The sequence below is a fragment of the Corvus moneduloides genome, chromosome 8 (assembly GCF_009650955.1).
Source record: "Corvus moneduloides isolate bCorMon1 chromosome 8, bCorMon1.pri, whole genome shotgun sequence".
NCBI lineage: Eukaryota > Metazoa > Chordata > Aves > Passeriformes > Corvidae > Corvus > Corvus moneduloides.
This window is the reverse complement of record NC_045483.1, coordinates 12,541,556-12,566,606: the sequence shown is the minus strand read 5'-3', so window position 1 is coordinate 12,566,606 and position 25,051 is coordinate 12,541,556. Positions and strand designations below refer to the sequence as shown.

The following is a 25,051-nucleotide window of genomic DNA, read 5'->3' as shown; positions in this document are numbered from 1 at the left end:
CGGCTGCGCCACTTCCGGCCGCCCTTTGACCTCCGCCCCGCGCGCCGCTTCCGCCCGGCGCGCCGCGTGCGCCTCCCGCTCCCGGCAACGAGCCCGAGCCCGAGCCCAATCCCGATCCCGGGAACACTCCCGATCCCGATCCCGATCCCGATCCCGGGAACACTCCCGGTCCCGCGCTTCCCCCTGGCAGCGGCCCCGGGCAGGTAAGATGCCAGTCCTGCCCGCTCCCGCGGAGCGGGCTGTGGGAGCTGTCTGTGTTGCTTAGCGAGCCCTCAGGTGAAGCGTGCCTTGATGGGCTTTCGCTTTGTAATGTGCTTTCCATTTAAAGGAATTGTATTTCTAACACGTTACTTCAAGTTTGGCAACATAGGGTTTCAGCGCTATTTTTTGTAGAAGCACAGTTGGCTAATAATAAGCAATGGTGTAAGTAGTAGTATAAGCACAATAAGCAATATTAATGTAATACTAACAACTACTTTTATTTATTAATATTTATTAGTAGTAGTAAAAAGTGAAATGTGGCCTAATAAGGTGTTGTTTACTGGTTGAAATAGTAAGGTTAAATATCTATTTTATATACATATACTTTTGGCTTAGACAAAGAGCTAACAAGTTATATTGATCTTCATGAGCGGCATTCAAAAAGTAAAAATACAGGCCAAGCTTATGTAGTGTTTTGCTCACAGCTTTCTCCTTCATGACTGAAGCTGGTAATTTCACTTTGTGCACTGAATATAATAAAGACCAGTTTGGGAAACTTACAGTTAAGGCAGTTTTATGAATACATATGTGGTGCATCTAAGTGCCTTAAAAATTAATACTGTAATACTTCAGTGAAATTTTGCAGTAGTTAAAAGTGTTATGGATGTGCATAGTTAAATGGACCGTTGCAACACGTCATTGTAGTCAAATGTTAAATCCATTTGGATGTAAGTTTCTGTTTTGTCACTTGCTAACTAGAGCACCCATCCAAAGTCTTTCTTACTTTGGGGGTAGTTCGCTCTTATGTTCACTCGAACACTCAGTGTTTGTGAGGAACAAGCACAATAACTGCATGTTTCATCTCTGCTTTGTCATTTGTCCCAGAGCAGTTCAAGCATGGCATCCATGGAAGAAAACTTTCCTCGAGGGGGCATCCAGAAAAAACCTGCAGAGGGAAAAACACCCAAGCCAAAGTTAGAGCGGGACAATTTGTTTGATGTATGTTGTTTGTGTGTTCTTGATTAACTTCTCAGAGCTCTTCCACTATCAGAATTTGACTGCAACCCTTCCTACATGTTACTTCTACATTAAACTACAGAAAGGACTCCCAGAAATAGATGACTGCTGACGTCCACCTTTCTTGTGATCTCTTAAAGATCCCTGATGTCTGATGTGTGTTGAGTATGATGACAGAGAAAGTTCAGTGAAAATTATGATCAGGCTGTAGCTTTTAAACTTTCCACAAGCATCTTATCCCAAGGTGCTGCATGGTGAACCTGGTGTTACTGGATACAGGCTGAGTTTGGTCTTTCTGTTAGTAGAGTGTGGTGCAGATCTCTTGTACCACTCTTTTCTCTTCCCAAGATTCAGCTTTGTAAATAATCAGCCTCAGCCCAAAGGAGATACTTTGGAAGGCTTACATGTAGACAGACAACAGTTAGCAAGATGGTTCTCTTTTTTCCTCCAAATCAGTATTTTATTCATGGCAGCAGAGTTCTGTCTTAGTGCAAAGTTTGTTTCTTTATCCACTTTTATTTTTCAACCTTCTGGGCTTGTAATCTGCTTTAGGTTCAACATGAAGAAAAACCTCAGAAAAGAAAAAGGAGCCAGAAGGATCAAGGAACGCAGAAAAAGTTCAAGGCAGACAAAACAGCTGCTGCTGGAGACAATATTATGAATATTGGACCACTCACAATTGAGGTTGGTGCATAAATGTTTGATTTTGTCTGCATTTCTTTTCCAGGCTATATGAAAATGGCATGCTTTTCCTCCCTAAACCTGTCAAATATATATGTGATCCAGTATAAAACTTAACTGCTTATCCCCCTGTTACCACTGACTTGCCAAGATATCCATAGTCTGCTATTTTTCCCACTTTCCCAGGTGCTCAGTGAGGGGATGCTGCTCCTTGGCTGTATAAAAGAGGTCAGTGACTATGAGCTCGCCATCAGTTTGCCCAACGGCCTCTCCGGATTTGTGCCGGTCACGCAGATCAGTGATGCCTACAGCAAACTGCTGACCAAGCAGGTGGCCCAAGGAGAACTCCTGGAGGTGAGACCTGGGACCGGGGCTGTGATTTGTGCTTGGAGCTAGAGCGTGTTGTTAATACCTCAGAACCAACCCTGAGGTCTTGCTTAGCAGCCTGACATAGACTGCCCTTGGTTTGGAATCGGATTTTCCGAGCAAACTTTGCAATTTCCTAATAATGGCTGGCTGCTAGAAAAAAGGAGGATGAAATCAGTTACCCTGTCTCTCTGTTGTCAGCAGTGCCTAAATTTCCCCAAGGTGTTGTGGAATGCGGGATTAGCACTACCCCTTTGCTGGTTCTTCCCATCGAGCTGGGAGCAATATGTGATTGCTGCAGCTGTTTCTGGCCACTGTCAATGAACCAAAGACCAAGCAAACTTCATCTTCCTTACAGTTGCTTTTACTGTCTCCATTTTCATATAAATAACAGTGATGGAAGAGACTGCAGTGGCAGGAGAAGTGTTTTTCCCTGCTGAAGGGGGAGGCGAGGTTAGGGTCATTGTTGTCTCTGTAGATGTTTCCTCAGCTGCAGTCTCCTGGCTCCAGCCCACACAGTGTTTGTTTTTAAGCAAAGCCTCTCAGTCTTGCTGACATGACATAGTGTCATCCCTGCCTCTCTATTGAGATCCTGGTGTTTGTGGCATTTCCTGCCTGTTATTGTAGTGCTGACAGAGAAACAGGACTTTCCCATGGGGTTTTATTTTCAAAAGCTGCTTCAGTAACAAATTCTAGCCTTACGTTATTTAATACTGTAAAAATCCTATGTTTCTCTGTTGATCATGTTGCTGGGCAGGAGTTGAATTCGCTCCCAGACATGTATTCTCCAGGGACACTGGTCAGGTGCATCGTGACCAGTATTGAGAAAAGTGCCGATGGACGTCGCAGTGTCAAGTTATCGATTGACCCCAAGAAGGTCAACAAGGGCCTGAGCTCTACAGCACTAGCAGCAGGCATGGTATGTTTTCTGGGTCTGACGCAGCCTCCCTGGGCTCCTGCATGGTGCATGCAGGAACATTTCAGTTTGTCCTTGAATGGGATCAGAGCACAATGTGGAGCTGTTCCCACCATGGAAGAGACCTGTGAGGAGAGGGTGGGTTTAGTTCTTGTCTCCAGGTTGTCATTCATGAAATTATTTCACCTCATTCTGTTTCAATATGGCCAAGTTATTTAATGATTTCTTTCTGAGTAGATTTCTTAGTTAATTTTTACAGAGCAATATGTAACATGCCTTGCAGAGGTGCTTGGTTGTTTATGTTTTGTGTTTTCAGCTGTATGGTTGTATGCACCTGCTACTTTTGAGCATCACAATTCTTTTTCTATTGGTTTATGAGCTCCATACATTCATAGTTAAGGGCAGAGATGAGACCTCACTGGTAGGTGAGCTGTGTAATAAGAAAGAATGTAATGTTCTTGCTACTGCTCTGAAAAGTTCAATTCTCTGTCCATACTAAACAAGTGAGTACTTGGGTGTGGAATCTCTTACCATATGTTCATTCTTTGAAGACCCAGCTGTTTCATTACATTACTGAGTTGCAATGCTTCCCTCCCAACAGCTGCTCTCTGGCTCTGTCTTGAGTGTGGAAGACCATGGCTACCTCATAGATATTGGTGTCACTGGGACTCATGCTTTCCTGCCTCATCAGAAAGCCAAAAATTACATCAAAGCAGTCAAGAAAGGTAAGAAGTAGTGCAGGAGGATCTGCTGGGTTAAAATGGAGGTGGAGAATGACAGGGATTAAAGTTTATTATATCTGTGGTGTTAGTGCACTTTGGTGGGATTGGGTCAAGGTGGAGTCTTTGCAGGTTACTGCAAACAGCAGTTTTGTGGCTGGTCTGCAGCAAGCCTTTGTGTTTCAGCCTGTGATCTGACAGACTGTGTTCCAAGCCCTGCTGGCAGTAAACTTCACTGAGATTCAGAGGGAACTATGTAAAAGGGTTGGAAAGAGTGGGAGGAAATCCTCAGTGTTCCTGGCAGAGGTTTTATGCTGTGACTTGTTTTTGTAGGGCCTGACTTGAAAATAGGCCAGAACCTGAACTGCCTCATTGTGGAAGTGAAGAATGAAGGCAGGGTGGTCTGTTTGTCCATTGACCGATCAGAGGTGGCTGCATCCGTTGCCTCAGAGCGACAGAACTGGGCACTCTCTAATTTATTGCCAGGGCTGGTGGTGAAAGCTCGAGTGCAGAAGGTAAGCTCTGGTCTGGGTTTCTTTTGCTGGATTGGTTTCTTTTGAGCCTTGTTGAAGGCAGGAGACAGGTGAAGCAGAGATGGGAGTTTATGCCCTGGAAAATTTCTTCTTGGTCTCAATTACTTAGCAGTAGCATACATAATCTGCTAGACACCGCCACATTCACCTGAGGTCTGGTCTCAGTTCTGGTTGTGATGCCCTGAGTTAAAGGGTTCAGCCTGAAGCTGGTGATGGAGTCTGAATCAAAACAGGATTCATTTTGTGTTTTCTGGCCTTTACTGGTAAAGTATTCAACAGGGTAGCAGTAGTCTTCAGAGTACACAAAGCATTATCAAAAAACTAAAGGGTTGTTTTTTCAACACAGTGTGCAATTCAGAACTGTTAGCAGTTTTTCTGTCTCTTGTGATGTGCTTGTTGATTAACACTGACAGTGCCATTTTTTGAAATGTGTGAATTGCTCTCTGTGCTGCATGAAAACTGAGTCCAAAAATTTTTTTGGCATCTTTTTGTTCCCCTTCCTAGGTGGCTCCACTTGGGATGAAACTGACATTTCTGTCTTACTTCACTGGTATTGTGGATTTCATGCACATGGACCCAGAGAAATCCATGAGCTATTCTCCAGATCAAGTGGTAAGGAGGGTGGAGGATGCCTGGAGTTGTTACGTTGCTTACATCTCTTATCTTCTCTAACATTTCTGTGGAATTGTCTCTGAAATCTTAAGGCTGATATCTTTCTTTCACATCCTTTACTTGAGCTACTATTGTGGCTGTTTTAAAGCTGTAAAGAGCAAAGCCATTCCTGGAAGACTTATTTGGGAAGCCTGAGATATATCCAAGGGTTAGAAACATGACTTGTGTGGTTGTGTTCCCCTGCCTGCATTGATACCAGCTTAGTCTGTAAACAACAGACAAAAGCAAAAATCCCTCCTTGGTGAAGCTGTTAGAACCAGAGTGATGTCTTAGTAGCAATACTGAAAAATGCTTGTACATGGACAGAGAGTTCAGGTACCAAGCAGAATGTCTACAAGCATGAGTGATGTGCCTTTGTCCTCTTTTGTTTAATGAGCACCCCGTGTTCCCAGGTGAAGGCCTGTGTGCTGTCTGTACACCCCACGTCGAGGGCGGTGCGGCTGACGCTGCGCCCGCCCTTCCTGCACCCCGGGGGAGCCCCTCGCCAGCTCCCCGGCCAGCGCATGGGGGCAGTGCTGGAGGAGGCCACGGTGAAAGCCTTCTACAAGCAGTTTGGGGCTGTCTTTGAGCTTGATGATGGCACTCTTGCATTTGCACGGGTAAGTACCAGGCTGGTGGGGCAAGTCCTCTGTATCTGTCTTAGCTTGCTGGGAAAGGGGGCTCGGAGAGGGTTTTATTTTTTGCCTTTATCCTCTTTTTGAGACAAATAAAATACAATAAAATTAAGACAGCATGGGGGATGTTTGTCAAATGATACATCCCCTTGTTTGAATTGAAATGTAGGAGGGTTGTTGTGGAAGAGCTGGTGAAACCTGCACAAAGACAATGTTAGAGGAACAGATTTTTCAGATGCTACCACTTCAACCTAAGGCCCATATCAGTTCTTCCACTTTCCAAACTCTCACTTGTAATTCCTTTTTTTTATAGTTGAAACACCTTTCAAAAACCAGAAAATCCTTTAAACCTGGGGCGTTTAAGGAAGGTTGCAAACATAAATGTCGGATCATAGACTACAGCCTGATGGATGAGATGTGTATTGTATCTCTGAAGCAGTGAGTATGATAGACTCTTCCAGAAAACTGGTTGAAGAATTAGAAGGGTGTTTGAGAGTGGAAAATATTACACTGCCTTGCTGGACTTGCCATTTCGGGTTTTTGACTTGTATCTATGTTGTGGCACATCAGGTTGTCTGGGCATCCTGCACATATTCCCCATACTCTATGGAATTGGGACACCATCAATATTGTTGGTGAGCTGAGGCACAAGGAGGCTAAATTCTGCCACGATTGTGTCAGAAGACCATGGCTCAGCAGGAAATGGAGCCTTGATCTTCCAGCTCATTTGTATTATAAACTCCCTCTTAGTTCTTCCAACTTTGTGGCTTTAAGCAAAGCAGATGGTGGGTTCTCCTTTCATGGGGCCATAACTATGTGACTGTCACCTGAAATGGAGCCTGGTGAACCTCCCTGAACTTTATGTCCCAAGAGCTGTTTTGGGAGATAGGTCAGTTGGAGTAAAACACAGCTCTGGAGTTGTAGAACACTGTGGGGAGTGTGTGGAATAATGGATATTTGGGACAAGTCAGATATGGGACTGTCTCATATTATCCTGGATTTCCTTCAAGATGACTGACTGGTCTTCTCTTCGTGTCTCTTCCCTAGTCAGATTATTGAAGCACGGTTTCTGCAATACCAGGATATCCACACGGGTGATGTGGTGCAGGTGAGCTTCTGAAAGACTCAGGCACGTTATGCTTAAAACAGTGATCTTGCCAATGTGCACTCCTTCTGCCTAATATGTATGTCCAACTTCTGATCCAGACTAGTGAGATGAAAATGAGAAAAACCTTGCCTTGCAGGACTTGATTAATGGAATGCAATACTCTTCCCATTTTGTTCATGTTTTTATTCATGATGTGGCGAAAGCAATCAAATTTTATCTACAGTCAGTCATTTATTTGTGGCCATGAATACATTTTTAGATTTGAGTGAAAGGAACTAAAACTTGCCTTGCAGTCAAAGTAAAAGTTCATGTATGAACCATCACAATGAGCTGATGGGCAGAAAGTTACTCATTATGATTGTTACTGTGTCTGAGTTGTGGCTGTATTGGATACGTCTCTGGAAACAATTCTAGCTTGCTGGCGCCAATAGGGATTTTGCAGAAGTAGTCTATGCTTAAAGAAAAGAGGCTGTACAACAACCTTATGAAGTATATAAAAGTTAAAGGGTCAGATTAGTTGGGTGGACTGTAGGTTGGTCTAAGATTTTTTTTTTTAGAGTGTATTTAGATTTGGTGATCATAGGTGTCATAGTGTCTTGGCTGTTTCCTACCTGAACACAGGCTGTTTTTCATGCTGAATTTACCAATTCTTTCCCCTATTTTGGGTTCTAGGGCAAAGTGCTCTCTCTAAAACCCATTGGGATGCAGGTGAAAGTGGCTGATGGGATTAGAGGACTTGTGCCATCCCTCCATCTCTCTGATGTGATCCTGAAGCAGCCTGAGAAGAAGTACAACATAGGAGATGAAGTCAAGTGTCGGGTGAGAGCTGCCAGATAGGGTCTTCAGCTGCTTTACACTCTTCTCTTCTGAGTATTTAGCAGCTGGATTGATCAGGCAAGAGCAGACATGCTTTTTGAACTTCTTTATACTCCATTCTTGTAGGTCCTTGAGTGCAATCCTGGAGGAAAGAAGCTGATCCTTACTCTAAAGAAAAGTCTTGTCCAATCAAAGCTTCCAGTCCTCTCCAGTTATGAAGATGCAAAGCCAGGCCTGATCACACACGGCTTTGTAGTGTGTGCAAGGGAATTTGGCTGCATTGTGAAGTTCTACAATGATGTCAAAGGTCTGGTACCCAAGAATGAACTGGGCTCAGATCCCATATCTTGTCCAGATAAAGTCTTCTATGAAGGCCAGGTAAATAATATACCTCTGTTGTGCCATGTGTTTGAATACAAAAGAGAAATCTGCAGTTGAGTTGGCTTCAATGTGGATTTTCCCCTGAGAAACCAGCTACACCAGGAGATGTTTATGTCCTTTCACTTTATTACTTAGTTTTGCTCCATTTAAACAGGGTAGGCTGTAAAAAGGGCAGCTCTTCTTTGGATATGTCAGACTTGCCTTTGTTTCTAGGTTCTCTATGTTCTGCAAGAGGCAACGTGGTATGTGACTTAGATCTCAGTAGAAGTCTGGGGTTCAAGGCTGCTGTTTCTCCTAAGGAAGTTAAAACTCTTACCTACAGAATCATAAGGATGATGTTTTTCTGCCTCGGTGTTACTCTGGTTATCCTGTTGGTTTCAATTACAGGCACTTAAGGAACTGTCTTATTCACCAAGTTCTGGTCTTTGTTATGGGCAGACTTACAGAGATCTCAGCCCTCTTCATTATTTTTTCTGGTGCTTTTCTTTGTCTTTAATCCTGTTATTTTTTGGCTGGCTAAGGAGAAAGGTAATTTTCTAGTCAAAATTTCTGACTGCAGGTCTGGAGATCTGGATTTTGTTCTCAACTCTGCTGTTACATACTTTTACAAGGTCATTTAATGATTATGTACTTCTATTTTCCATCTGTGTGATCAGAATGACATTTGTCTGTGGTTGAACGTGTTAAGTTCTAGTCACTGGCCTGCTATCCTCAGGTGTGAGAGAAAAATGTACTGTGTATGTATGTCCTTGTCTTGTTTTGTAGATGGTAGCACACTGAGGAGGAGGGTCGGCTGAATTTAACTTCTGGTTTTTTTTTTTTTTTCTGCAGGTTCTTAAAGTAATGGTCTTAAAATGTGAACCTCAGCAGGAAAGACTCTTGTTGTCCTTCAGATTATCAAGCAAGCCTGGCCCTGAGGACAAATGGAAATGTACTCCAAAGGAGAAACAGGAAGTGAAATATCAAGTAGGAGAGGTATTGAATTCAATGGCTGATTCCTTTTTAGCCTTTTCCTACTTATTTTCCGTATGATTTGGTATCACTTTGAACAACTTTGCTTCAAGAAAGCTGACGGTGGTCAGGAACTAGCGTTAAATGTGCATTGCTTACTGTGTGGTTGGCCTCCTGGATCTGTTTTCAGAGGTCAGGATGAAGGAGTCCCAGGAGAGTCCTTCTGGAGGTACCAATTAGTGCTCCTACTCCTAGGTGGAGTCCTCTTATTTTATTTTCTGGATGCTGCTGATTTTCTTGCTCCAAAAGCTGCTCCCTGGAAAAAGACAGCTTTAGAGAAATGTTTTGAAATGTTTCCCTGTTTGTGCAATGAACAGTTTCCAACTCCCTGCAGATCTTGCTAATGCAGGAACAAGACAGTTCTAATCTTGATTAAATTATTCCCTTCGCCTTTCAAATGAAAAGTCACGACCAAGAGAATGTTTCCAGCTCTTTATTTCTCTGGGAGCTGAGAAATAGTTTTTATTTTACCTTCTGTGTTGGCATGATTCTTAAGCTCAGCCCTGTTGATGTGGGAGTTTTTCATGTATTGCTGGGAGGCAACATCAGATCCCCTGCAGCACATCATTTGGTACCCTGTGCATCAAAAGAGATGACTTCAAAAACCCATGGAATTTATATCACTCTACTTGCTCTCTTTTCAGATAGTTGATGTGAAAATCTTGAAGAAGAAAGATAACGGGTTAGAAGTTTCCATCTTAGAAGATGAAGACAATGTGGTAGCCTGGATCCCCATGCTGCACCTGTCTGACTTTGTTGCTACCTCCAAGCTCCTGTGGCACTGTCTTCAAGAGGGAGATGTCCTGCCCAGAGTTATGTATCTAAGTGACAAGGGAGAGCACATTGTATCCTTTGCCACCTCAACCAGGCAAACAAAGCCTGAGGAAGGAGGTATCTCTCAGGAATCCAGAGTATCTGCAAAAGAGAAGATAGACTAGATAATGAAGTGGAAGTGCCTGTCAAGCTAGGGATACTTCAGAGAGTCATTACAACTTGTGCTAGAAGTGAGGCTCAGCTGGGACTAGAATCTCTTCAGAACGAGATTGTGACCTGACTTGTTTTCCCAACCAGCTTCTGAGCTGTTACTCATATCACAACCTTAGGGAAATTTTTGCTGCTTTTATATCAAAAATCTGAACTGAATTGTTAGGAAGTTGATATTTCTGCTACTGTGAAGCATGCATCTTTAATGCTGAGCACTTTAAGAGACATGAGTCGCTAACTTTTTTGTAGGGAGATCAAGACAGAAATTAGAATTACAGCATTTAGAGCTCCTATACTCTAACTTGCAGCAAGTGCTTTAGCCCAGTGATTAGCAGCACTGAGAGATTTGCTTGGCATTGTGCTCCTTTCATTCATCTTTTCCCATTTTTCTTAACTGGTTGTTCAGATCTTGAGCAGAAAGTCTGCAGTGATTTCTGCTGTACAGGAGGAGCAAGTTGTGAGAAGCTTCTCTGAAATCCAGCCTGACATCCTGTTGACTGGTTATGTGAGGAATGTGATGCCCTTTGGAGTGTTTGTGGAGTTCCCTTTTGGTGTGACAGGACTGGCACCTAAAGTGGTAAGCGATGCCTCCACTTCAGTAAGCAGCTTGTGTGTGATCAGGCTGCTTGAAACATGGTTTTAGCAAAGGTACAATAACAGGGAGGGAACAACCGGGCTGCAGGCCCTGCATTTGCACAGCTTCCTGCTGCAGGGTAAAAGGGTTTTGGTTTGCCTTTTAAACCACTTCCAAAAAGAAATTAGGCACTTCATTCAAGTGAGCTTAAGCTTCAACAAGGATTTCATGTGACCTCAGTGGTTAATTTTAATTGATGGATTTCTCTTAGTCTTTGTTAATTTCTCTTATGCATTTTCATGAAGTCTTAACTCAAACCCTTCTGAACAGCTCTGTGGGTGGTTGATCAGTACCAGCTGTGCTCAGTAACCTTGCCCTCTGTTTCCTTTGCACAGAGCATGAGTGACAAGTTTGTGACAGACACCAAGGACCACTTTGTGGTTGGACAGACTGTGATTGCAAAGGTGATGAGCACTGATGAGGAGAAGCAGCGTGTGCTCCTCAATCTGAAGGTGTCCGAGTGCAGCTCAGGGGATTCTGCTGCAGAGAGCTTTGCCCTCCTGAATCAGTATTTCAAGGAGCTGAAAGAAATCAGGGACTTGTTGAGAAGAGGTAAAAGATTGTAAATGTTCTGCTAAAGGGTATCGGGGCGAAAAAAAAAAAAAAAAAAGGAGCTCTAAAGGAGCAAGAAGAGAAAAACATTTAAGTGAAAGGAAGTTCAGTTCAAGCAAAGACTTCACTTCCCAAAGTAGCTTGTTAGAAAAAGGATGTGTGTGCAGTGCCTGCCATTGACAAGAGGCTTTTTGTAAGTACAGCTGGAACAAGCCAAAGAAACTGCTTTCATTGAAGTCTGCTAAGCCTCTTGCATTGATTTTGGGTCAAGTGCTTGTGATAACCCAAACACAGTACTCCCATGAGGATGAGTTTGTTCAAATAGATTTGCCTACATGCATTACAGGTCCTCCAGCAAGGGTTTTCTCACATGCTGTTTTTCTAGTGCTTTTATCAAATTCTGACTTTGTCTTTTTAAGATTCTTCTTATATCCAGTACTTTTTAATGTTTGTTTCCTGTAATTGTGAAGTGACAGGTCTGTTTTGTGCTTCTAGTGTTAATCTATTTTGCTTTCACTTTTTTCCATATGCAATGCTGGGTGCCAGTGTTCCTGTAAGATTGGAAAATATTCTCGCCAAAATTATTAGGTCCTTAGTGTCACAAAAGTGTTTCTTCTTTGTTTGACTCTCAGAATTTACTTTGTATTTCTACAGATTCAGGAGCCTAGGCTTTGTTTTCCCTTATGAAGGCAGATGAATGCTTCATGTACCACTGAGTAAATGCAAAGCCTTGTCTTTGTTTTGCAAAGAAACAACATAAGCAACACTGACTTCCCACTTTTTCTTTCCTTTATTTAGGGGACCCCAGCATTTGTGAGTTGGTGCCTGGGAAGGGAGTGCATCTGGTCGTGCAGGACGTGAGGGAGGATGGCTCAGCACTGTTCAGTGGCAGCTCTGTCACAGGCTTGACTGTAACTGCCACCCGCTACCATTTGGGAGGTGAGGGTCTTTCCTTTGCTTGTGTTGGTTTTCAGCCTTCTGCTTTGAAACCTCTCCCAAAATGAATTCTGCTGATGAGGAACTAACAGGGAGAAGTCTGGTCAGAATAGGGATGGCCTTGAAGAGTAGTTAAATTTCCCAATGTCTTGCTGGCCCATCTATGTGATTCAGAAAATATAGTACAAACTTCCCTGTGCCTCTGTTAATCCTGTCTCGTATTTTGGGCATCTAGTTTGTGCCCAGAGATCCTTAATTGAACCATACTGTATATAGACAAGTATTAATACAAGCTCCAGCTTTCTTGGTTTTTTCCTTCTTCCTTTAGAAAGAACATACTCCAAGGAATATCTGAAATTGCTGTCAATTTTTCTTGAAAAATCAATGACTTTAAAACAGGACTGTAATTTCAGTATTTTCCAATTCAAAAATTAAAGAAGGGTGTCATATTGTGCAAACACGTACTTGCTGAAATAATGAAAGCAAGATAAACCTCTGACTTCAGGAGAAGTAATAACCCTAGCACTTCTGTGTCAGAAGAGTTTCTTTTTTTTCCCTTAGCAACAGATAGACTGATGATAGTTTTGTGCAAATGTTAGGAAAATCTTTTTCAAAACCTATGTTATCTTGACTTTGTTTTTAGTCGGCCTTGTCTTCATTATTTAAGAGCTGCATCTTCATAAATCAACTTAGTAAAGCACTGAAGAAAGCATTAAACTTTTTTCCAAATAAAAAGCTCTCTTTCTCATTGCTATTAATGGTGTAAGAATCTGTTCCTAAAGAGACTTATTATATGTTTATTACTAATTTGGCTCAGATACAATAGTAATTAAGCACTCTTTGGCCTTCAGGAATTAAACCTTTTGTCATGTACCACTATCACAGTTGCTCAGAATTCTTCACTGTCGTCAGGACATAATCTCTTTATTCTCATTTGTAGACAAAAATATTGCTCCTGGTGAGAAAAGGAAGGCCATTGTTCTTCATGTGGATGCCCTCACATCCGAGGTGTATGTTTCTCTTCGGGAAGAACTGTTAAAGCAAAGACCCAAGCGAGTGAGTGTGTGTTCTGTTTTTGGGTTTGTATGTTTCTGCTTGTGTGGCAAACTGCAGGTGATTAATAAATTTCAAGGGGGGGGCTGTTTCGTTTTTTAGAACGGTGGGAGGTAGAGTGGAGGAAATCAAAATCTCAGCAGGAGGAGTCACTCTGTCCGTTTCTGTCTAGCGGCTCCGAGAGAACTCCCAGCACTCTGCGGTGGTGCAGCACATCACAGAGCACTTTGCCATCGTGTCTCTGCTGGAAACAGGCCAGCTGGCAGCTGTCCCCATCGCCTGCCACTTCAACGACACCTTCCGCTTCGACTCAGAGAAACTGGGGGTGGGACAGACAATCTCTATAACCTTAAAAGCAGTGAAGGAGAATGACCACGGGGTCTTGCCAGCAGTACAAGGCCCAGCCAAGAAGAATGTTTTTGTAAGGGTGAGGAACGAATCGGAGACGGCATTAGAGGAGATGCTTCCTGCCGTGAAACACTCGCTGTCCCTGGGGGATGTTGTTACTGGTACCGTTAAATCCGTCAAACCAACCCACGTCACTGTGGCTATTGATGACAAGCTGACAGGTTCAATCCATGCCTCTCGGATTCTGGATGAAGTGCCCCTAGGCTCTTTTCCAACTTCTACTCTGAAAGCTGGACAGAAAGTGACTGCTCGAGTCATTGGAGGCAGAGATGTGAATACTCACAGGTGGGGAGACTTGTACATGGTATTGCTTCTGGGGGAATGCAAAGGATGAAGCAGTTTGTGTTTCAATTCAGGTCATCTAGGACATCTTTTGTCAACAGGTGCTGTTACAGCTGCCTTTGCTGGAGTAGTTGAGGCCTGAGGAAATCTGTTGTTACATTCTATCCCAGATCCAGCTTTCAGTGAATTCTTTTTCTACCTGTGTCACTGTATTTATCTTGAGTATAGATTGCAAGAAAAAAAGATGTCTAAACTATTAAGATCCAGTGGAAGCCCTAAATACAGCCTCCAGGGACTAAATTTGCTGGGGTATTTTGGTTACCTAAATTTCCACTGAAATAGTAATAGGAAGAACTGGAACTGGAAGGCTCTGGTAGTTTTAGAGGGCTTGCACCTGGGGTTTTTTTGCCAGTGCAGAGGGATTAAATGGGGGTGATTGGGGCCTGGGGAGATCATGAGAAACTTTGATCCTTTTCCTCTTATTTAGGTACCTGCCTATTACCCATCCACACTTCACACAATCCATTCCAGAGCTCAGCATTCGACCAAGGTAGGGGTTGGCCTCTGTGCTGTCTGCACATCCTTTACAGACCTTGTATCCTTGGATGTCCTGTCCCCTATATGTCCCACTTGTGAAGGAGCTGGCCATGAGCAAGGACCTCCACATGTATGCCGTGAGGCAAGACCTCTTACTCTCTTTTCCACATTAACTTGGGTCCTGTAGCTGTGTTAAACATCACAATGCTCTCCTGGCACATAATTTCCTTTGAATGTCCTTTTGGCTTCAGGTTCTGCCAATCTGGACTCTGTCATGTCTATTCATGTCAGAAAGATTCCCCCTTATGATCAGGGAAGAATTAATTCCTTGCAGAAAAATGCAGTTGGGGGACATTGTCACAGTAGTACTAGCTCACCACATTCCCCTGGGTTTCTAACTTCCATCTTTATCATTAGGACCAAAGCTGTTTTACTAATGTCCTCTTTCTTCTTTTGCAAACAGTGAAAAAGAAGGGGAATTCACAGCAATGCTGAACCTTAAAGAAGACAGTTCCCTCAAGAAACTCGGACTGTACAATGTTGGACAGACAGTCACCTGTTTTGTAAAGAAGGTGAGGTCAGAGTCTTCTTAGGAAGTGTGCTGGGGGAGGCAGCAAGTGGGGGTGAGCTCAGGGGGCCTTAGCTCAGACCTAAATACTGAAGACTATGGTCTTCATTAACTGTGAGAGTGGCCCATGGCAACTGCAGTGTCTTACAGGGAAAGTAGGGGAAGGAAACAAAAAATTTCTGTATTTGATGGAGTCAGACTGACTTGTCCTCTTTGACAGGCCTGTTTGTTGCCAGCAGGCTCTAGTGAAATGGCCTTTGAATGTGCCACCAGCCCAAAGGACGCTTGCTGCTGTCCCCTGTGTGCACTTGCCTGTGAACCACAGCAGTGTTATGCTTGTAAGAATAGGATCCAAACCACCATTTTGCTTGGTGCAAAAGCCAAGGCTTTGTTTCTAATTATTTTTAAATTATAAATAATTATAAAAAACATTTCTATTATATATAAATAATTATAAAAAATAATTATAAAAATAATTATTTTTAGCTTTAAAACTTAATGAAAAAATTCTGCCAGGGAAGATTTTTGTTTTCCCCCAAGGTGTCATGCTGTCTTCTCTGGTTATTTGGTGTCTTTTTAGTATAACGTGCTCAAAAACTGGCTGGAGGTAGAAGTTGGCCCTGACATTCGAGGAAGAGTTCCTCACCTGCTGCTGTCTCTGAACACCAAGGTAAGAGGCTGTTACTGCTGAGCTACACAGACTTTTTTTTTTTCCACCCACATGGCCACAAGTAATGACTGCAGACACTTCTGACATCTGTGTGAACTCATAACCCAGTGCTCTGCCCTTTAGGTATTGCTGCCCCTTGCTGACAAGCAAGTACTGTGCCTGTAGCTAGTTTGGCGAGCCATTGAAGTAGTGCTGAGCTATCAGTCAACTGCACATCAAAGATGTTTATAGGATGTGTAAAGGATGTTTTCGTAGGGGAAACACTAGTCAGAGCTGTGCAAAGCTCATTTTCTGGAAATAAGTGGAAATGTGTCTTTTATTTCAGGTCTTAAAACATCCAGAAAAGAGCTTTAAAAATGGCCAGGCAATATCAGCTACAGTGACTGGAACAGATGCCACTGAAACAAACCTCTGCTTGTCACTCACAGGTATTGTGGAGCCTTAACAGCAGGACCCCACCACATGTGATGCTTTACTCAGAGTTGGGCCTGCACTGACCCCTCAGGTGAAGGTGTTACACTCCAGAGCCAAGCTGTAGAACAGGACTAACCCCCGGGACCCTGACCCAGATGTAGCAGCATCTAAGACAAGGGAGGTCAGACCTCTAGAATAAAGAATCACTTTGCTAGTATCTCAGCCTGAAGCCCTTCTCAGAGCCCTTCTGAATATATTTCCTTCTAATCTCAGACATGAGATGGTACATTTATCAACATTCGTCAGTTATTCTGGATCTTGGAATTATGCAACTAAGGGACCTTGTCTGGGCTACCAAGGCAAACATTACTGTGAACAGAGATGGCATAGACTGCACCTTACCAAAAGTTTGTGCATTTAATATGTGACTAGGCAACTAAAATCAGCTACACTAACTTACTACCTCTGTTGCTTCATGTTTTCAAGTATTACGAAGCCCTTTCCCTCCTTCATCTTTTCCAGGAATTCAGTCACTGGAGCAGGACACCATCTCTGTAGGCATGATAACAAAGGTGACTCTGCACATTGGTTTGACCATTGCACTGCCAGGTGGGAAGACTGGCAAAGTCAGCATCTTTCACCTGAGTGATACTTACACAGAGGACCCTCTGGGGAAGTTCAAAGTTGGCAAGATTGTCAGGTCAGTAATTGTCCTCCTTGTTCCCTCAAGCTGCAAGGCTTAGAAATATCCTCCTTCAGTGACAGGCTTTTCACTGCCATGAGATGGTGCCAGACTGTAAGGTCAGTCTGTGGCTAAGAAGTGATGCTGACTTCCCTTATATACGTTTGGGTGAAGGTCTTGTATTTTCCGTTTATGAAGAAGCCCCTTTTCAGCTGTCTTCATGGACTGTCTTTTTGAGAGTAGCTACTCTGTTAGCTAAGGTGCTGGTGGGGCTAAGGGTGGCCAGGTATCCCAGCTGTGCAGTGGTTCTGTGGGCTGTTTAGCAATTGAGTTGGTTTTACATTTGTAATGCACAAGCAATTGCATTTCCCTGCTTCACATACTTGTTGGGAATGTTGGAGAGTGCAACAGGCCAAGTGATTTCAGGTGATCTTTAACTCTTTTGTACTGGCAGTAGAGACTGGGTAAATCAAGTAGACATGTTTCAAAAGTCCTTTATCTAGTTTTATGAACTATTGTGTCATGCTGGTTTGTATTAGACAGAAAGTGCTCCAAGGAACAGAGTGCTTTGTTTCTTTTCCTGCTAGTGTAAATGTCTATTTCCTACCTGTGGCTTTTTTTTAGTGTGTAAAAAAGCTTTCTATTTTCTCCCCATGCTCTGCCGTGCAGGTGTTACATCCTCTCCAATGAGAATGGTAAAATCCAGCTATCTCTCCGGCAGTCCCGGTATGTGTCATCCCTCTAGTCTGTTGATCTCCTACTAGTGAAAAAAATTATCCTGAAATACAGTTTGTTTGGGAAGATCAGTGAGAAGTGTTAAAAGAATGAGGAATGCTTTTTTTTGTAAGGGGTGGTACTCATTCCTACTTCAGCAAGGTTTTTTCCTGTGTGTCAGCAAACACTGAAGGGTCTGACACTTAACATAAAGCTGCTCAAGTGGGTTCAGATTTCATTTCTGTTTGTCATAGTTTCTAGGTCTACGTTTTCTTTTTTTGTTTGTTCATTTGGGAAGAAAGGGAGAGTTCTACCATTGAATTTGCAATACAAACATTATGTTTCAATGTTCAGCTGCATTTTAACAGTTCTGATTAAATAATAGACTTGGCCCTAAATGTCTCTTAAAACTGAGCCGCTTGCTTTGTCTTCCTTATGGAACAAAAGTGTGGAATTAAGTATCTTAGAAATAAATGGGGGAAACACCAAGCAAATGCTGTGCAAAATTTCAGACAGCATTTTACTCTCCCCATTTTCTTAGTGTCAGAGAAGGCTGATGTGTTTGGCTTTGTTTGCAGCAGCATATGTATTCCCTAATGCTATGTAGAGTTTGGCAGAGATGCAGGTAGTCCATTAGTACATTTGAATAAACTGAAGGGTGTCTTTGATCCAATATGTTTTCCAGAGAGTACTAGCTGTTGTTAATACTGATCTATTTTCTGCTATCCAGAGCAGAATGGGGATTATTCAGATGAGTACTTTAACTTCTAACCTCTCTTTTCTTTTAGGCTAAATCCGAAGGTGAACAGCAAAGTGGAGGATATTGAAATAGTGAGTATTAAGGATGTTAAAAAAGGCCAGCTAGTGAGAGGCTATGTCAAATCGGTTACTCCATCAGGTGTATTCTTTGGGTGAGTAGCCTAAGAAAATTATTCTGGCAAGTGATGTGTCTTGGAGAATTTATTTTGAATGTACGATTATGGAATCTCATTTGGGGATGGTCTCTGGCATAATTTGAGGTTGCAAAATGAATTTCCTCCTGGGAATCAAGATGTCATGGATACTGTCTTTAACATATGAAATTGAAGTAGAGAAAGTTAGTGAGGCACTTTATAGAAGTGCACTTTATTTTTCTTTCCCCCTGCTGTAGAATACTTATATTTGGTTTTCTTCCTCTTCTCAGCTTGTCCACTTCTCTCCTGGGTCGAATCCTGTTCCAGAATGTTTCCCCGTACTTTGTACAGAAACACTCCTTATACGAAAAGTACCTGCCTGAGGGAAAACTGCTCACTGCCAAAGTGCTTGGGTAGGTTCAATGTTCTTTAAAAGGGACTATGAATTAGTAGAAAGGAGAGGACGGAGGAGGGGAGGATGGAAAGAGGGAGGATAAAAGACAGGAAAGTTTGAAAGAAGTTCAGATCCTTGCAGTCATTGTAAATGCTCTGATTTTTTTCTTCTGTCCCGCTACTCCTGGCGATGCACCACAGTGTAAATAGAAGAGAAAAACATATTGAGCTCTCTCTCCTGCCTGAGGACACTGGGATGCCAAGTGTCTTGCCTGAATCCCTAGGCCTACCACAATATGGTGCAGAGGAAGAGAAAAAAGAGCCAGATGATGAAGAAAAAAGAGAAGAGCCTAAGCTGAAGACAAAAAGGAGAAGAGGAAATTCTGAAAGTGGTCAGGTATGGGTGTGATTGCACAGGACATGCTAAAGGACTTTGATGGTTCAAATACTGAAGGGACCAGAAAGATCCCAGTCTCAGACCAGAAGGATGAGGCTGAGAAATTATACAAACGAGGTAAAAAAAAAGATTAAATTGCATTGGGGATTACAAAGATCAAAAACTATTCCTTTTGGGTGGGATCTACCTGAGATAACAGCCCAGTTGTGTTCCCTGTCCCTTTGGTCTATGCACCCTCTGTAGGTGAGTGTGGGTTTATTCTCCACTGTCTCTGTTAGCTGAGAGAGTAGTGGGGGATGCTGTCCCACGGCATTGCCCTCTCTCTGCTGCCAGGCTCTTTACTTTGTGATCAGAATTGCCTTTAAGATCGTCACAGTTGTTGCCCTCCACCATCCACTCATTTCCACTTGTTGCAGGAGGCAAAGCCAAAGAAGAGGAAGATCTGCCCAGCAGAGGAAAATGACAGTGGAATTGAGGTGTATTACCGTGAGGAGGATGACCAGGAGGAAGAGGCAACTGAAAAGAAATCTAAGGTGAGAAGTTTGGAGGAGAACCTGAGCCTGAAATGGCTTTCTAACCCTGTTGATATGTGTCAGTTTGACTTGAAAGACAGTAAGTGTTACTGCTGCAGATAGGAGTGACACAGGCTGGTATTTGTGTCATCTGAAAATGGCTTGAGGTGGATGGAATTTAAATTACAGCAAAGCTGGTCATGGAGTTAATGTTTTTGTAGATGGGCTGTTTGCAAGTACAAGAAGTCGATAGTACTGAATGGAGAGATGCCACAAGCAAAGAGCAGTTGTCTGATCTCAGTTCAAAAATTTACAATTAAAACCCAGGGCATTTTCTGTCTTCCTCCAAACAGGTGAGGAAGCCTGGTGAAGCTCCCAGGCTGCAAGTTTCCATGGGCTTCACCTGGGATGAAGACAATGCAGTGGATATACCTGTGCCGGATCAGAAAGAAGAGAGCTCGGAGAGCGAGGAGGAGGAGGATATGCAGTCCAAGGTACTTTGTAATTGTGTTGTCTGCACAGGAGACACCACACAGTAGCTGTAATGTGATGTTTTGGTATTTGCATGTCTGTCTGCCCTGTAGCAAAGCCTTTTAACCCAAGGGAACATCTTTTGACAGCTGACACAGAACTTGTTCAGCTATTCTGAACACAGCAGATATCTCTGAAGCAGAGGAGAAAAGGCCCAATTTTAGCATGGTTGCATGAAAAATAGGGTTTCTCATGTTGACCTGTTAAAAAAATAAGTATGTAGAGTCAAACAAATGTTTTCATGATCATAACATTTTTTTATTTAATGTCAGCTCTGTTTTTTGCTTTCCTGAGTGTTGTAAATTTACAGAAAAACCTGGAGATGAAAAACCGTTCAAGTTACAGTCCTCTTATTTATAAAAACACCAAAAAACAGTCTTCTTTTATGCTATAACCTTTAGAAGGGTTTTCCAGTGAGAGCAATTCAGCAAAATCAGAAACAAGCTCATGAACTCCTTTCATGTTTGCTCTTCAGGATTTCCCCTGTCCCTCAAAACTCACCTCTGTAAAGGCAATGCATGGCTGATGCTTTATTGCCCAAGGTAACAAGGCAGAGAACTATGGCACTGTTGGTTCCAAATTAAGACCAGAGTCACTTTAGTGATCCAGCAACATGCCCCAGCTGTACATGGGGAGAAATTGTGTTGGATTTTTAGAGAGTGAAGGAGGGTGGTGATGAGTACTACCCTGGAAGGTAAAGATGGAAGAATAAGAGAGAAGGGCGAAGTGTGGATCGTGCACTTGGGATGCAAGAGTAGCCAAGTGTTCGGTTCCTCAATGTATTTCATTAAAAAAAAAGGGATTTCAGGTACTGCTGCTCTTCTTTGAGGTGTGAACTGCGTAAGAAGGGATGGGGCATGTGTATCATTTTTATCCTCTTTTTAACAGTTGGCCTCATCTCTTCCTGTGGAAACTGTTTAGCCTTGGATGTACTGAGGTCTGGCTGTGCTTTAGCTGGACCTGCCTATTTCCCCATAAAGTGCCTGCCCTTCCTGAGTCCTCCTATTTTGCTCTTTCAGCTAAAGAAACAAACAAAGAAGGAGAAGGAGCTGGAGAAGCAGAAGAAGGAGAAGGAGCTTTGCAGAGTAGAGGCAGCTCTAATGGACCCGAGTCGGCAGCCCCAGTCAGCAGATGACTTCGACCGCCTGGTGCTGGGCAGTCCCAACAGCTCCATCCTCTGGCTGCAGTACATGGCTTTCCACCTCCAGGCTACAGAGGTTGAGAAGGCCAGAGCTGTGGCAGAGAGAGCACTTAAAACAATCAGTTTCAGGTAATAATGGCTCTGCTTTTCTTTGCCCAAAAGAATAAATCATGACGGGGTAGTTGTAGTGGAAGAACACGGGTAGTGTCAGTGTGTGTCTGTGTGTGTGGAGTGGCAGAGTCTCTTTCAGTGAGCTCGGAAGGATTAAATGGTAGCAACTGTCCCCATGCCCTTTGAAGGTCTGGCCTGAGTCACCACCACTGGCCCACAGCTGACCTGCTGCAGGTCATGAGTGCAGGAACTCCCGAAGGTATCCCTGAGTGCAGACATTCTTCTGGGCAGTCGGAAGTGTTTGGAAGAGCATAATGATGCCAGTGATCTTGTCCTTAAATCAAACCATGAAACAAACGGTGAAACTCCTGTTGCTTTTGCCATAGGGCTGTACCTTAAATCGTCTCTACTGCACGATTAAGTATGTTGTGCTTTCTTGACTCATCCTTCTGTTTTTTAATTGCAAACAACAGTGATAAAAAACTGTAGTGTGAATCAACTGCTGTGTTCTGTTCCAAAAGTGGTGTTTCAGGGAGCAGTATGGCCTTTTTCTTGTCCTGGAGGCCTGCTGCAAGTCAGTCAGTCTGTGTAGGGTAGTTTGCAAAAACCTGGTGAAGACTGGCAGAAGGCTAACCATTCTTGTTCACATCTGCTTTAAGGGAAGAACAGGAGAAGCTGAATGTCTGGGTAGCTCTGCTGAACTTGGAGAACATGTATGGTACTGAGGAGACACTGATGAAGGTCTTTGAGAGAGCAGTTCAATACAATGAACCTCTGAAAGTCTTCCAGCATCTGTGTGACATCTATGCCACTTCTGAGAAGTACAAGGTGAGATAGTGCAAGCAGGTCCCTGGCATGTATCCCATTCAGTCATGCCAGTAAACTGCAAATGCTGGCTGTGTAAGCTTCCAGCTGTCAGACGTTGGGCCTCTCCTGTTCTTAACTGGAATTAATGGTTATGATCGACAGTGGGCAAGGATGCATTGATGCTTGCTTTTATGTCATAAGTGTTCAGAGATACCCAGCCTAAGAATAAGGGTCTCAAAGCTACGAGGCTTTGTTATGAATCTGTGTGATCTAACCCAACTCTGCCCTTCCAGCAAGCAGAAGAATTGTACCACACGATGCTGAAGCGTTTCCGTCAGGACAAATCCGTGTGGCTGAAATATGCCTCTTTCCTCCTGAAGCAAGGCCAGACTGAGGCTACACACAGGCTCCTGGAGCGTGCTCTCAAGGCTCTGTCCACCAAAGAACGTAAGCTCTCTCTGCCCCAGCCTTAATGTGGAGCTTAATGTTGACGGGGGTGGGCTGCTTTCTGATATCTCTGCCTGTGACAGCATTTGTAATAAGTGAAAAGTGCAGCCAGCTGACTCTCAGGGAAGAGGAGCTTTCAAGCTGGATGTCACTGCTAAATCCACCTGTAATAGAATTTGCTGTGACGCACAAAAGCAAAGCACCCAAAGCAAAGGCAGCTTTGAATTTTACAGCCCTCTAGAAAAGTTCACTTGTCTAAGCCCAGGTTTGTAGGGCTGCCCATGGGTGCTGCATGATACGTTATGAATATAAAAATAAACCTCTCTCTCCTGCAGAGAGCTGAAATGGGAAGTGAACTGTGACCCTTCTCTCTCCCACTTTGATCCCACCTTGGTCCAGAACCTCTTTACAACAGAGCCTTTTGTCTCTGGGTAGAGATGGTGTTGTCTCTGTGCCTATCTCTGTCCTGTGTAATTCTCACTTGTGTTTGTTCACATGAAAGAGAGTTGCTGTGATACCCTAACGTGTCATTACTTTTTCTAGATTTGGATGTCATTTCAAGGTTTGCACAGCTGGAGTTCCATTCTGGGGACACCGAACATGCCAAGGCCCTCTTTGAGAGCACTCTCAGCAGCTATCCCAAGCGAACAGACATTTGGTCCATCTACATGGACATCATGATCAAGCATGGCAGCCAGAAGGAAGTACGGTGAGTCGTGGTGCAGCAGGCTGGGATGGGGCAGAGCACACCTGAAAAGAGCAGAGGTACCTGCAGTGTGAGGTTGTGTAGGGGTTCCCAGAGCAGAGCAAAAGGGATTTTTTCTTTCACAGAACTGGTGTATGTGGAAGTGCTTATCCTTGCTGGGACTGAGGAGACCCCAGAGTTCCATAGGCCAGGGGGGGACTGCTTTATAAGTAGTGGCCTGCATGACAGAAAATAGAGGCCTTGAATTGAGGTTCATCTGTCGCTCTGCAGGGATTGCCTTGTATCTGAAGGGTGAGATCAATCTTTAATAATCAATCTTTGTATCTTGTAACATAAAAATGGAATTTTTTTTTTCTGAGAGGTGCCAAAAGGAAGTAATTTCCCACATCCACTTAATGAATGCAGGGTCCAATGCAGTGTCTGGATCATTGTTTAAGTTGACCAGCAGCCTTAGAGTTCTGCAAGCAAGTAGAAGACTTCTACTTTTAGAAGATTTTGACCAGCTGTTAGGAATCTCTTTCTTCAAGCACCACCACTTCGCAGCAATTTCCCCTGAATGTTTCCCCTGACTTTCTGCTCTTTGTTACAAGACAGGGTACACGGCTTGTATTGAGTGCTGTCACCAACACAGGGATTTGAATCACTTTGTTTTGTTGCAGGGACATCTTTGAGAGGGTCATACACCTGAGCCTGGCACCAAAGAAGATGAAATTCTTCTTCAAACGCTACCTGGATTATGAGAAGAAATTTGGTACAGCAGAAAGTGTCCTGGGTGTTAAAAGAGCAGCACTGGAGTATGTGGAGACCAAGAGTTCCCTTGCTGACACCTAAGTGTGGTGCAAGGGAAAGCAGAGAGACTTGGCTTTCCGTGCAGTGTGGGAACTGAGAGGGGTGGAGTTCTCCTGCGACTGTCCGTGGACAGTGAATTTCGGGAGAGTATTGGTCTGTGACCAAACCAGCCTGCAAAGAACAAACCATCAAATGAAAAGATTTGATAAATGTTTGCAGCTTTGTCCAGATATTACAAATAATCCTGGTCTGTTGATGCCGTGTTTTTAAATACAGACTGTTTTATAATCAAAAGAAACATCAGCCATAGCTGTTTTACTTTCCTGGGGAAATGGTGCAGTTATGACACGCTGCTTTTAAGTACAGCAATGTCTTATAAATTGATTTCTCTCACTGTTAAGATGGCAGAGAAGATTCTTGTCTTTTGGATGAATTAACACTTCCAAAGATTTATCTCAGGTGCCTTTGTGCTCTAGAAATTGACAGCAACATCGGATTTGTGGCATAGTTGAAGGTGGAAGGAACCTCTTGATGATAATCTTCAAGCTCCTGCTCAAAGGAGGGGTCAGCAGGACTAGGTTGCTCAGGTGCACTCCCAGTTTGGTTTTGATTTCCCCCAAGACTGGAGGCTTCACAACCTCTCTGGGCAAACATCTGTTGTAACAAGTTGCTAGGGGTTGATGATAGAAAAAATAGTGATTTTCAGTAGTCATTGTCTCTTAAGAGAAATCACTGACATCAAAGAAAGAAGTGGTTTTTTGAGCTGAAAAAAAGTCATCCCAATGTAACCTTCTGCTTGGAAAAAGCCCGGTATTTTGGGTACTTAAAAAAGCTCTGTCAGTGATGTCAGTGCCT

At 43.3% G+C, this 25,051-nt stretch overlaps 1 protein-coding gene across 5 annotated transcripts; it reads left to right on the top strand.

Annotated features, from left to right (window-relative positions):
- Window positions 1-45: 45 nt before the first annotated feature.
- PDCD11 (programmed cell death 11) lies at window positions 46-25,040 on the top strand. Of its 5 annotated transcripts, none has more exons than XM_032116174.1 (37): window positions 46-98; window positions 129-203; window positions 1,092-1,200; window positions 1,771-1,902; window positions 2,086-2,253; window positions 3,023-3,184; window positions 3,783-3,906; window positions 4,234-4,415; window positions 4,938-5,045; window positions 5,498-5,704; window positions 6,033-6,157; window positions 6,767-6,827; window positions 7,500-7,646; window positions 7,770-8,021; window positions 8,856-8,999; window positions 9,680-9,880; window positions 10,426-10,596; window positions 10,989-11,205; window positions 12,004-12,144; window positions 13,082-13,197; window positions 13,367-13,887; window positions 14,372-14,434; window positions 14,885-14,993; window positions 15,570-15,659; window positions 15,985-16,087; window positions 16,596-16,773; window positions 17,425-17,481; window positions 18,258-18,380; window positions 18,653-18,775; window positions 18,957-19,152; window positions 19,569-19,685; window positions 20,018-20,158; window positions 21,215-21,465; window positions 22,107-22,275; window positions 22,548-22,701; window positions 23,245-23,410; window positions 24,067-25,040. In XM_032116174.1, the coding sequence occupies exons 3-37, from the start codon at window positions 1,099-1,101 to the stop codon at window positions 24,236-24,238; spliced, it is 5,493 nt and encodes a 1,830-aa protein (XP_031972065.1). In that variant the 5' UTR covers window positions 46-98; window positions 129-203; window positions 1,092-1,098; the 3' UTR covers window positions 24,239-25,040. The 5 variants fall into 5 exon arrangements, with proteins under 5 accessions (XP_031972065.1, XP_031972062.1, XP_031972066.1 ...); XM_032116171.1 differs by having other exon boundaries at window positions 1,087-1,200; XM_032116175.1 differs by having other exon boundaries at window positions 54-98; window positions 135-203.
- Window positions 25,041-25,051: the final 11 nt, after the last annotated feature.